The sequence below is a fragment of the Gavia stellata genome, chromosome 4, assembly GCF_030936135.1.
Source record: "Gavia stellata isolate bGavSte3 chromosome 4, bGavSte3.hap2, whole genome shotgun sequence".
NCBI classification, from domain to species: domain Eukaryota; kingdom Metazoa; phylum Chordata; class Aves; order Gaviiformes; family Gaviidae; genus Gavia; species Gavia stellata.
In genome coordinates, this window is record NC_082597.1 from 35,572,421 (window position 1) to 35,585,485 (window position 13,065).

At 41.6% G+C, this 13,065-nt stretch overlaps 1 protein-coding gene across 3 annotated transcripts; it reads left to right on the forward strand.

The window, feature by feature from the left end:
* Positions 1 to 89: 89 nt before the first annotated feature.
* Positions 90 to 7,325, forward strand: ATP23 (ATP23 metallopeptidase and ATP synthase assembly factor homolog). 3 transcript variants are annotated; one of them, XM_059816578.1, is made up of 6 exons: positions 90 to 291; positions 1,012 to 1,057; positions 1,165 to 1,246; positions 1,536 to 1,673; positions 5,722 to 5,805; positions 6,778 to 7,325. In XM_059816578.1, the coding sequence occupies exons 1-6, from the start codon at positions 114 to 116 to the stop codon at positions 6,979 to 6,981; spliced, it is 732 nt and encodes a 243-aa protein (XP_059672561.1). In that variant the 5' UTR covers positions 90 to 113; the 3' UTR covers positions 6,982 to 7,325. The 3 variants fall into 3 exon arrangements, with proteins under 3 accessions (XP_059672561.1, XP_059672563.1, XP_059672562.1); XM_059816580.1 differs by having other exon boundaries at positions 209 to 227; XM_059816579.1 differs by having other exon boundaries at positions 264 to 291; positions 959 to 1,057.
* Positions 7,326 to 13,065: the final 5,740 nt, after the last annotated feature.

The window sequence follows — 13,065 nt, forward strand, 5'->3', positions numbered from 1 at the left end:
CACGTGGCGGGGAGCTGGCACGGCGATTGGCGCTGCCGTGGCTTTTGCCCTTTGCCCCGCCGCCGGGGACGGTGGTCGGCAGGCACGGGGAAGGGCAGGGGTCGGCGTCGGCCATGGAGCAAGGGGAGGCTGCTCCACCGGCGGCCGAGGAGAAGGCGGGGTTGGAGGAGGATGATTTCGGCTACCGGCTCTTCCCGGATCGGAACAAGAAGCCGCAGAGCTTCCTGGTGCGCAGCCTCTTCACTTTCCACAACAGGTGCCAGCTGATGCTGAGGATGACCCTGGACACGAGTAAGCGCATCCCCGGCGGCCCCGGCCCTGGCGCAGCGGAGGGCGCCCCGGGTGGAACTGGGGAAGTCCGTGTCCCCCGCTGGAACGGACTGGCTGCGGCGGTGACCTTGGGCCGCAGGGTCTTGGGGCGGGAGCTGCTCTCCTTCCGCTGCCGCTGTCCGCCCCCGGGGCGGCTGGATGGGGCCCGAACAGTCGGCGGGTTGCGGCTGCTGCTTGATGAACACGCCGATTTTGGTTAAGACAAAGAAAATACAGTTCCAAAAGTGGCTGTATATTTTTTTTTCTTATCAGAAGATCCTTCTCTATCACTTTCTTTTGAAAATTTGAGAGCACTTGTCGATTTCTGGTTCATTTGTGCCCTTTTCACTATGTAATATTGACTGTGAATGTTACTGAAAACAACAGTTCCTGTAGGCCCCTCTATTTATGCCTATTGATAATAAAATAATGTCAGAAGTGACTTGATTACTGAATATTTTTGTATATCTCATGATTCTGTATCATTTTGTATCACTTCACATAGTCTGAGCTGTAACAATGCCAGCTGCATTGCATTAGGGTTATGCCAGCTGCATTGCATTAGGGTTAAATACTACAAAGTATGAATTTGTGTGTCTGGTGTTTTTCCTTTTTTTTTTTCTTGACTGTTTTTATATTTTGATTATAGATGACTTTCAAAACTTTTGTCTAGAGAAATTGATTGCAGCAATATTTTTCTAGATCCATATGCTCAACTTCTTCTTGAGGCTATGAAGCAGTCCGGCTGGTATGTAAACTAATTCGTCTTGGTCTGTGTAGTAACATCACTGTTACATGGAGTTACTGGTCTTTTTCAAATTAATGCCTATAACTTTGTTTGTTTGGGCCTTTCAGCACTGTCTTCAATGACCGGCACTTTTCTTGTGAAAACTGTGATGGCTGTGTCAGTGGAGGTTTTGATTCTGCCACATCTCAGGTAGGCACTGGATATTGCCGCCTTTCAAAGGTCTACATTTTTTTTTTTTACTGTTTTTTACTAGGATTAAATCTGCTAATGCTGATATCTGAGTTTAAGTCATGAAAACAAGATAAATGAAAGATGTTCCATGGTATTGGAACTAGTACACTGCAGAATGATGAGGCTGTCAATGTAGTAAAACACTGATCTAAAGAGTCTAAATGCCGTAGGTGGTGTGTGCTGGGTCTCTGAGAAGGGAGATGTTGAAACTTGGTGAAAAGACTACCTATATTTTTTTCTTCTACAGATTGTTCTGTGTCAGAATAACATTCGCCACCAATCCCATATGAACCGGGTGGTCACACATGAATTGATTCATGCTTTTGATCACTGCCGTGCACATGTTGACTGGTTTAAAAATGTCAAACACTTAGCATGTTCAGAGGTAAGTTAAAATGCTTCTAACATTGTCATTATATTAATTACTGCTGGTTATTAGGGATGTTTCATATTTAAATAGGAATGCTGTTACACAGACTTAATTTGGTTTAATCCTATTAATATATTTTGTCCTTTCTGTCAAGTCAACCTAAACGGTTTCATTCAGAAAACAAATATTTAGTTTTCACAAATATTAATAACTCAGTGTCATACAAAGTAGAACATGATCACTGCAAGTGTAACCGTAACAAGAAGTGTTTGTTAACAAATGAGAGTAGTTAGGGATGAAAACACATTCGCACATTAATCAAATGTTTATAGGGTTCTTTTTCTCCCCTGCAAATCTTGGTGTCTTTGGTAGTTATCACAGTAGTATGGTAACGTTATTTTTTTTAGATTTATTTGGTTAACAGCAAACTTGTCTTTTCCTATAACATACATTGTTTGATTGATTGTGATGTTGCTAATACTGTACTTTAGTTATGACCCCATGTCCTCTTCAGAGGATGTAGAAATTTGCTACTTGAAAGGCCTTAAAAATGGATGCATTAGGAGGTGAAATTAAACTGAGCACAGGCGAGTAAAGATTCCTCTTGTGCACACGCTTTGTGTGTATTCACATGCTTTTAGTTCGTTTCTGATGTAATCCATATCATTTGACCACAGAAGAACTTACCCTTATGAATAATATTATGAAAGCACATTCTTGTGACTGTGTGAATTAGGTGGCTTTTTAACTGTTTTTAAAAAATACATAAAAATGTTACAGTGGCTTTGTTTTGGGATTTTTTTTTTTAATAAAATCATAGAATCAATTAGTTTGGGAAAGATCTTTGTGATCATCAAGTCCAACCGTAGACCTAACATTGCCAAATCTACCACTAAACCATGTCCCTAAGCACCTCATCCACATGTCTTTTAAAAACCTTCAGGGATGGTGACTCAACCACCTCCCTGGACAGCCTCTTCCAATGTCTAACAAGCCCTTCAGTGAAGAAATTTTTCCTAATATCCAATCTAAACCTCCCCTGGCGCAACTTGAGGCCATTTCTTCTTGTCCTATCACTTGTCACTTGGGAGAAGAGACCAACACCCACCTCTCTGCAACCTCTTTGCAGGCAGTTGTAGAGAGCGATGAGGTCTCCCCTCCACCTCCTCGTCTTCAGGCTAAACAACCCCAGCTCTCTCAAGCGCTCCTCATAAGGCTTGTGCTCCAGACCCTTCACCAGCTTCCTTGTTCTTCTCTGGATGTGCTCCAGCCCCTCAATGTCCTTCTTGTAGTGAGGGGCCCAAAACTGAACACAGTATTTGAGGTGCGGCCTCACCAGTGCCAAGTACAGGGGCACAGTCACTTCCCTAGTCCTGCTAGCCACACTGTTTCTGATACAGGCCAGGATGTTGTTGGCCTTTTTGGCTACCTGGGCACACTGCTGGCTCATACTCAGCTGGCTGTCAGTCAACACCCCCAGGTCCTTTTCTGCCAGGCAGCTTTCCAGCCACTCATCCCCAAGCCTGTAGTGTTGCATTGGGGTTGTTGTGACCCAAGTGTAGGGCTTGGCACTTGGCCTTGTTGAACCTCGTACAATTGGCCTCAGCCCATGGATCCAGCCTGTCCAGATCCCTCTGCAGAGCCTTCCTACCCTCAAGCAGATCAACACTCCCACCCAACTTGGTGTCATCTGCAAACTTACTGAGGGTGCGCTCAATCCCCTCATCCAGATCATTGATAAAGATACTGAATAAGACTGTCCCTAAAACCAAGCCCTGGGGAACACCACTTGTGACTGGCTGTCAGCTGGATTTCATTCCATTCATCCCAACTTTTTGGGCCTAGCCATCCAGCCAGTTTTTTACCCAGTGAAGAGTACACCCATCCAAGCCATGGTTGTGGGTTGGTTTGTTTGTTTTTTATGAGAAGATACTTGATTCCAGATTTAAGATGTGCACAGGTTTCACCTATAAACAGTGTGTGAGAGAACCAAAATTATGTGTTTGGTACAGAACAAATCAGATTTCATAAAAATTAACTTTAATTCATTAATTGAATTCATATTTGCTGTGGGAGAGAGTCACAGTCACGTATTATCTTTATCTTTTTATAGTTAAAGCTTAATGAAGTAACCTTATGTGGTATCAGTAAAGCCATTCTATTTAACTGGGGGAGAGTTGACCTTGGCTGTCTGCCAGGCACCCACCAAGCCATTCTCTGACTCTCCCTCCTCAGTAGGACAGGGGAGAAAAGTAAGATTAAAAAGCTTGTGGATAAAGACAAGGACATGGAGGTCACTCACCTTACTGTCATGGGCAAAATACACTCGACTTGGGGAAGATTCATTTAATTTATTGCCTATAATGACAGAGTAGGATAGTGAGACATAAAACTAAAAATACCTTCCCCACCACTTCCCCTTCTTCCCAGGCTCAGCTTCACTCTTCAGTCCTGACTCTTCTATCTTCTTCCCCCGCAAAGTGGCACAGGGGGATGGGGAATGGGGGCTGCGGTCAGTTCATAACACTTTCTCTCTGCTGCTCCTTCGTCCTCACGCTGTTCCTCTGCTCCACTGTGAGGTCCCTCCCACGGGATACAGTCCTTCATGAACTGCTCCAACATGGGTCTTTCCCATGGGCTGCTGTTCTTCAAGACTTGCTCCAGCCTGGGTCCTTTCCACAGTGTACAGTCTTTTTAGGAATGGACTGCTCCAGCATTGGTTCCCCATGGGCCACAGTTCCTGCCAGAAAATCTCCTCCTGTGTGGGCTCTCCATGGGCTGCAACTTCTTTCAGGGCATGTCCATCTGCTCTGGCATGGAGTCTTCCTTGGACTGCAGTGTGGATACCTGCTGCACTGTGTTCTTTCACAGGCTCCAGGGAGGTGACCTGTGTCACCGTGGTCTTTTCCACAGGTGGCAGGGGAATCTCTGCTCTGGTACCTGGAGCACCTCCTCCCCCTTCATCTTCACTGATTGTGGTGTCTGTGGGGCTGTTTCTCTCACGTTTTTCTCACTCCTCTCTCACAGCTGCCATGTAGTGTTTTTTATCCTTTCTTAAATCATCACAGAGGTACCACCGGCACCGCTGATGGGCTCGGCTTTGACCAGCAGCGGGTCTGCTTTAGAGCCAGCTGAAACTGGCTGTCTCTGACATGGGGGCAGCCCCTTGTCTCGTCTCACAGAAGCCACCCTGGCAGGCCCCTGCTGCCGACATCTTGCCACGTAAACCCAATACAATAATTCAGAATTAGTAACTATCATCTACTTTTTTTGTCTAAGCATATACACAGTGCAGAATAAAGCATGTAAGCCTCAAACATAGAATTAGAGAACATACATAAAACAAGATTGTACTTGTTCTTGCTCTTGTTGAGATTATTTGTTTGCTTCAAGTCTTTTGATACTTATTTTACTATATGGTGTTTACAATTTTTATTGCTAGCTTTTAAATTCTTACTTTTCATATTTTCCATGCATTTATTCTCACTCTGGTACTTAATTACAGGAAATCTAGTTTTAGTTATATTTCCTAACTGAGAGGGTAGGGTGTGGAACAGTTGGCAGACAAAAGAAAACACAATGCACAGGACAAGACAGTTAACAAGCTAAAACATACATACTCATTTAAATGTAGCTTTTCCTAAAGCAGGTGGGTTACTGCTTTTCTGGGTGTTGCAACTGTAGTCTCTGAAAGGTATCTTTCTTCTTGACTCTTGTATTAGCTTATGATATAGTTTGGGAAGAATACTACTTTCCATGTTCTTTTAGCAGTTCGTATATATATACCCACACATCCTTATACATATGATCTCTTCTGCTCATTAATTTAAGCTTTGGGAATATGTGAGACTTGGTCCCTGGAGAAACTTACCGGTTCTGTAGTAATGCTTTGCAGTTCACTGAGGCTGAGAGGGTGGATATAAAGGGTAATATGTACTTAATAAGTAGAAGCGGCCCTGGGAATATTCTCTACCAGCAGTCACCACAAAAAATTGTTACAGCTTTTTTGACTTTGTAATTCCGTGTGTTTCTCTGATCATGTGGCTTTTTTTGTTCTCAATAGATTCGAGCTGCTAATCTCAGTGGAGACTGTACACTGATGAATGAAATAGCCAGGTTTAAATTTGGATTAAAAGGACACCATCAGGTAAAGACTGTACACATTAAAGTCTACTGAATTGTTATGATCCATCTTTACATACTTGATCTCAGTCTTCTACACTTTCATAGCTGAAAACATCAGAAAAAGAAGGAGATGCCATAGACTTGCTGCTTTCTCTTAAACCTTTAATAACCTTTAATGATTCATGGTAAATTTTTTTTCTACCTTGTTCTTTTTGTTGGAGTGAAATTCCTGAATACTTAGTCATATTGTAGAGTATTATTAGTGACAATGGATGGTTAATAAGAACCAAACAAAAAACAGGGTTTGCAGGAAATGTAGTGGGAATACCTTACCCACTATAAGTGGTTAAAACTCTAAAAAGTCTTTGAAAACTGGAGGAAGGAGAACGACAAGAGTTCTAAATACCCACGTGTGTTAAGTCTTATAGGAATTATTTTTTCTTAATAGTAACAAAGACTATGGATTGAGTCCCAAGTACTTGCTTATGTTAGAGTGGCAGTTAGCTTGTAGCTGGGGATGTTTACATCTTTTTTATCTTTTAGTAGACAAACTGTATAAGCAAAAGTTGCCCTAAAGAAGAGGTATCAAAATGAAGGCCAGTAGAGGAGTCATTCCGCTATGTTTTACAGCATTTCAAATGGAAAAGTACTGACTGATATTTATGTCTTTTTCTTTCTGCATATTTTCTCTTGTGTCCAAGTCAAGTTGTACAAATACTTGATACTTACAACAAATGCCAAATTCTATTTTAATTCCTGTTCTCAGGAATGTATTTTACTTACCTGATGGTTTAGTTGCACATGGAAAACTAAAACACATAGTTAACACAGGATGGAACAAAAATGTACTTTAATGCTTATTACAGGCATTGTTTGACTCTTCTACATACGCAATAATCTTGTATCACAGTAGGAGTTAATTTTTTTCCAGATTTTGTCAAATTTTATTTATACTAATAATAACAGATTTTCCTTTATCTAATTCCCACTTTAGACTTGTGTACGAGACAGAGCAATTCGCTCCATTCTGGCTGTTAGAAAAGTTAGCAAAGAAACGGCAGAAAAAGCTGTGGATGAAGTTTTTGATGCCTGCTTCAATGATTTGGAACCTTTTGGAAGAATCCCGCACAGTAAAACAGATGCAAAACGTGCTTATAGAGACTTTCAGAACAGAGACCGCTATAATGCTAATTTGTAAAGGAAAAAAACGTGAAAAATTATGTTAATACCTGAGTGTTCTGTAACATCTGGAGTTACAGTCTATAGAGTGCTGGTGGAAAGGGCAATTCTATCAAATGTATCAATTAATTTTGTAAAGTTTTTCCAGGAGCCAACTTCCATGGAAGCAAGCAAAGTAAACGAACAAGACTAAAAACTGTTGTTTCCTCACCTGTTATTCCAGCAAGATAATTTAGTACACCAAATGACTTGTCAAATCATGACCTGCACATTTCAATGCACGTTTAATTCTGCTCAGTCTGACTAGGACTTGGTTTCTAAAAGTTTTGTTGTTACTGAATAAATCTTTTCATAAAATCTTTACATTTCTACCATCTTTCCAGTCATAATGTTGATGATCTTCATCACTCCATTTTAAAAGATGGGCACCTGAACTACAGCTCTTGGGTCTAGATTTAATAACTACAACTAAATCCAAAATTTAGTAAGCTGCCACATTTGTTTTTGAGCACCTCCTGAAATTCTTTGAATTCCAGCTCATCTAATGTTAACTTTACAGGTACATAAAACCCTGGGGCTTTTTAAGACTTTGACTGACAATTCTGCTTACCAGATCAAACCTACAAGCTGGATAAGCATTGGTGAGAGTCTGTCCACCAGGTTGAGCTTTGCCTAAAATGTTGGTGTTACTTATGGTCTTCTTCCTGTACTTGTTAGGTGGGTAAGTTCATCTGAGGAAAGCAGGAAGCTGCTAGCTTCATCCTAAGTCTGAGAGAAGCTGTCTCATTCCTCTCTTATTTCCAAATACAGGTATTATAATCCATTTAATCATTGTCGTGGATGCAAGAGAATCACATTTTCTTCTCTTTCTTGAAATTAAAGGTGCAATTCAGTCACAGGTACAGTTCACTGATGTAAGGGAGATGTGGGTCAAAGGTTTGTAGGCATAGCTGCTGTAATAGTGGCTCCAGACTCAAGTGGGAAATTTAGTTCCACAAAGATGAAATGGTACCCTGATTGTTACTGTTTCATACGAAGTGTGAAACATTTTAGTCAGGCTTTCAACTTCATAGGACATCAAGGTCTGAGTAGTGGTGGTGGTGTCAGTTTTCCTGTGTGAAGTTGTTCTACAGCCTCCCAGTGTAACCTGTTGCAGTGTTTGATCGCCCTTGAGGGTTTGTTTTGTTTTTTTTCTTCCTTGTGTGTAAATGGAGTTTCCAGTATTTCACTTTGTGCCAATTTCCTTTTGTCCCTTCCTTGACCACCACTGAGAAGACTCTGGCTCAGTCTTCTCTACTTTCACCCTTGCCCCATCAAGTATTTATGCACATTGATAAGATCTCCCTGAACTTTCTCTTCTCCAGGCTGAAGAGTCCCACCTCTTGGTCTGTTTTTGTAGGTCAGATGTTCAGATCCATTTATCATCTTTGTGGCAGTTTGTTGGACTCGCTCTGCTATGTCCATGTCTCTTTTGTACTGGGAAGCCCAGAACTGGACCCAGCCCTCCAGATGTCTCACCAGTGCTGAGCAGAGTGGAAAATCACCTCCCTCAGCCTGCTGGCAACACTCTTCCTAATGCAGCTCAGGAGGCTGTTGGCCTTATTTGCTGCAAGGCTGTGCTGCCTGCATACAAGTTGGTGTCCATCAGCACTGCCAGGGCCTTTTCTGCCAAGCTTCTTTCCAGCTAGCTGATCAGTCCATGTTGTGTGCTGGTACCTGTGGTCGTTCCTCTTCAGGTGGAGGAGTTGGCGTATCCCTTTGAACTTGATGGGGTTCCTCTCTACCATGTTGATCTCTCTCTGAATGGCAGCACAAACCTCTGGTGTATCAACCACTCCCCCCAGTGTTGTATTGTCTGTAAACTTGCAGAAGTTACACTACTCCTATCTTCCAGGTTGTTAATGAAGAGGTTAAAAAAGCATTGGCCCTGATACCAATACCTGGGGCACATCACTAATGTCTGGCCTTATTGTGTGTAAGCCCCAAACATGGTTAAAGAATCAACATGGACTTGAGAACATCTCAGTTAGATTGCATACAGGCATTCTGGAGATTTAAAAAGTTTGAAAATATAAATGTGAATTGTTCTGCTCACTTACCTTAGGTGTTAGAAAACCATTCCAGGCATGTTTAATTTATTGCTCTAGGTGTAATGACAGGTCAGGTACCTGGAACTTGAGCCCTGAGCACAAGAGTCTGCCAATCATGCTTTGTTCACGTTGACTTTAGTCAGGCAAAAAAACACTCTGCTCTGCTACTTGTTGAGTTAAAACTATCTGGGAATAGCAGTAAAATGCCACCTGGACAGGCTTAGGTAGCGTGTAAGGTCGCTATGCAAACTTGCAGTTTGAACCCAGAGCTCAGGCTTAATCACTTGGAAGAATAGCTGCATATGCACAGGCATTTTATTTGTTCTCTGTGTATTGTAAAATGCAAAAGCTGTCCCAGGAGACCTGGACACCCAGGTCCTGCAGCCCAGGTTCTCACTCACCCACTCCCAAGAGAATGTCCCTGTCACAAGGCCACAATTTTGTGGTTCTGCTCTTGCTTTCCTCGTTTGACTGCAGCTTTGGACTCCTGCAATCCACCTACTTATTTTGTATTCCTACATCCGTTGGATCTGACTGTCATTCTGTAATGTCCTCCTAAAAAGTATTCAGTCATGGAACTAGTCTTCAGTCCAACAGGCCTGCTTCTAAGGTGTCACTCAAGAGCAAGCTGCATGAAGAAGCTGATAGCAAAGACAGCCACTTCCCCTGTCCCCTGAGCAGAGCCAGCAATGTGTCGCCGTTTCCTGAACAGCAGCAAACGCTTTGAAAAGATTCAAATGTAAGCACTGTCCTCACAAAGGGCAAAGCAATGCATCCAAACAGTGCCTGAGAGATCTGATCAAGCCTGAGTTGTCCGAGTTGTTCTGTTCATGTTGGACTACCGGTGGATTGCATTTATTCCCAGATGTAGCATAGTACATACCCACAGGTACCATTGCTTCTGGGGCTAAGCATTAATGCAGATCCATCAAAAAGTCATCCTAGTTGTCTTGGAGGAAGTAGCATCTTGGCCAAGGTTCCCCAAACCTGCACGTTCAATAGTTTTGCAGAATTTCAAATGTAGATTTCATAATCTTATTTTCTTAGGGTAATTCTGTCAGTGGCTGACATAATCGCATGGCTGACTATCCGAACAGAAAAAAATGGATATAATATCCTACATACCTATGGAGAAAATTACACACCGAATTCTAAGCTTCCTGTCTTTGATGTAATCTAATAGACTTCCTGGGTATTCTAAAATCCCCTGAGGGTCAGAGGTGCCTTGGAACAGCATAATCTTGTGTGTTAATATTCCCTCAACCTTTACTGCTTTTCAAATCCCCATTTTAGTCAGTATGATGTATGATACTGAGTTTTTTATAATACTTCTCACACATATTCTGGCAGATAATTCCTTCCCTTTATTATACCTTATTAACGAAATTTCTACTTTAATGAATGTGTGTGTGTGTATTTTTGTGGTTTGCATTTATATTGCATTTTGACCAACACATTGTTTGAATATATACAGTTGTCTGCTATCTGGGATAAGCTTTGTCAAGTCTATTTAGAAATGGAAAATACATCAATAAAGACTGGAATATACAAGCTGCTGCTTCTTTTCTTTAGCATCGTTGATAGATGAACACCATCAAAATCTGGGAAAGAAAGTATTCCAGAGACATCTGAAAGAGACATTTGTAATAAATAGTACACTGAGCTATATAAAGACATAATTATTTTAACAAATTATCAGTATGAAATAAAATTGCATAACCAGGAAATGTCAGCTTAAGCAATAGATACATTCCAGTTACACCAAGTCAAATTGTAATGGTGGAATATATGCACTACAAGTAACCAGAAAGCAATCAGAAGAGTCTGATGGGCTTTTTGTCATTCCCTGAGAAAAGGAGGGACAATAATTACATGAAACTTTGCACACACTGTTTATCAATTCAAGCAATCATTTCATTGCTTTAGGTGCAATTTTAATCTGCATCATTTTTTCTCATCAAAACAGAGGTTAAAAAAAATGAGTAAAAGCTCATTGCAAATACGAAAAATATGGGAATCGATTAAGCAGCAGAGGGAGCTGAAGAGCCATGGAACAGCGTGCTGCTGTGGAAAGCCACCTGCGGATCATGCACAGCTGTTGCTCAGTGTGCAGTTTAGTTTTGGTTTAAATCTCTGTTTTAATCAAATTTGTATAACTCTAATGTTAAAATAGGTTAAAAAATTAAACATATTTCAATCGCATTATTCTGCTTTTACATAATATTTGTTTCCTTTAGAGGACCACGTCAAAACCTATATGGAAATACTTTTGCCATCTGTGCTGTTTTGGACTGTGAGTGCGTTTGCAGAGGCAGTTAGATAAATGCTGGGGTGCATGTGGCAGACCAAAACATCAAGCTATAAAAGATCCATCATCAGTGATCAGAATCATGCAGATTACATTAACTCAATTCCTTATTTCTCATGCCTGAATTTCCACTACATTTCATTTTTCCCCTTATATCTGAAAGGTTTTGAAGTTTTGGCTCAGAGCTCTATCTGGTTCTGTGCAAATTCCACAGTTCTGGTGCCAGCCAGGTACCTCTGGGCGTGGGAGTAGCAAGCATCAGCTGAGCATCCAAACCGCCTAGTATCACTAGAAACACCAGTGCTTTCTGCTTACACTGACTCTGTCTGAAGCTGATTCTCAATGCTGACTAGGGAAAACCAAAAAGAAGGGAAAAAAAGAGCAATATTGTCTAAATAGTAAAGAGAGATAATTTTACAAAGGGGAATAATTTAATAAAGAGTCTTTAGGTGTTTTCTTTTTCCTAGAGAAGAAACACTAGCCGTGACATACCTCACTGAATGGTTCCTTGGCAGAAGTATTTTTAAAGTTTGTACTACCTAGCTCTAAGTTGCATGGATGTATGCCAGTTACCACAGGAGCCTTCATGTCTTGATTGTAGTTTTTCAAAACTGCTTTAGAGAGGAGTAGTAATTATAAGTGAAAACAACAAAAATCATCAGTAAGCAGAAAAATCCAACTCTGTTATAACGAAAAGTTCAGATGTTTTCAGGGCGTGCACAGGGAGTGTTAGCTTTTGCTAGAACTGAAGAGTTCAGCACCAAGAGTTTATCATCCAGCAGAACTCTACCCAAATTAACTACCAAGCATTCATCCTCTAGCTTGCCTGTAAGGCCGCTCAAAAAGAAAACTGCTAAGCAAAGATTTACACCATCTTTTCATTCAATAAGGGGTTGGGGGTTTTTTTGTAGTTCTTTAAATTAACTCTATCTCAGGCAAAACTACCACATGGGACATGAGAAATTCATGCAGAGCTCGGGAGAGAGGGAAACCATTACTGTCACTTTCCTTTAAAAGAAGAAAAAAGAGGACAAGAAGGGCATACACAAAGGAGTCTATGTGCTGGTGGGTAAGAAACCAACATATGAACAGAGATCTTGGTTTCAGCTCCTGCTCTACTGAATGCTGAGCTAAAAGTATTGAAGTGCTTGCTGGATTTACACCCGTGCTCCCCACTCACAGGCATCAGCTGGGGAAAAGGCTGTAAACAAAGCAGGGCTGGGTGACAAACTGGGCAGGGTGATGGCTGCAGAGGGAGCAGGAAGCCTTTGGTAGCCAGTAACTTTGGTTAGTTCCTTTCCCTCCTTCCCAGCGCAAAGTGAAGCAGCCTCAGGGATGTCTTTCCCTCTCCCCAAAATGCTTCACAGTTGAATGGTTTTCCTTCATCTCCGTTTTCGTCCTGCTGTTTTCTCCTTGTTTGAGGGAGTTTCTTCTCAATGAACACATTGCACTTGTCCCTCTTTCCTCCTCAACTTCCTCCCACGTGTGTGTGTGTTTGTGTATGTAAAGGATGCCCTTTCTTCTTTTCCTTTCATTACTAGTTATCTCCTTCTCTTTCCACTGCACACCTCCAATGCACACAAGGGAGAAGGGAAATGAAGTTTTATCTGAGGAACTGATCTGCTATGTTACATGTCTGAGAATGAGGGGTTTTTCATCCCAGTGTCCTCTTTCAATTTCCACCTCCTAATCCCACAGCAGTGAA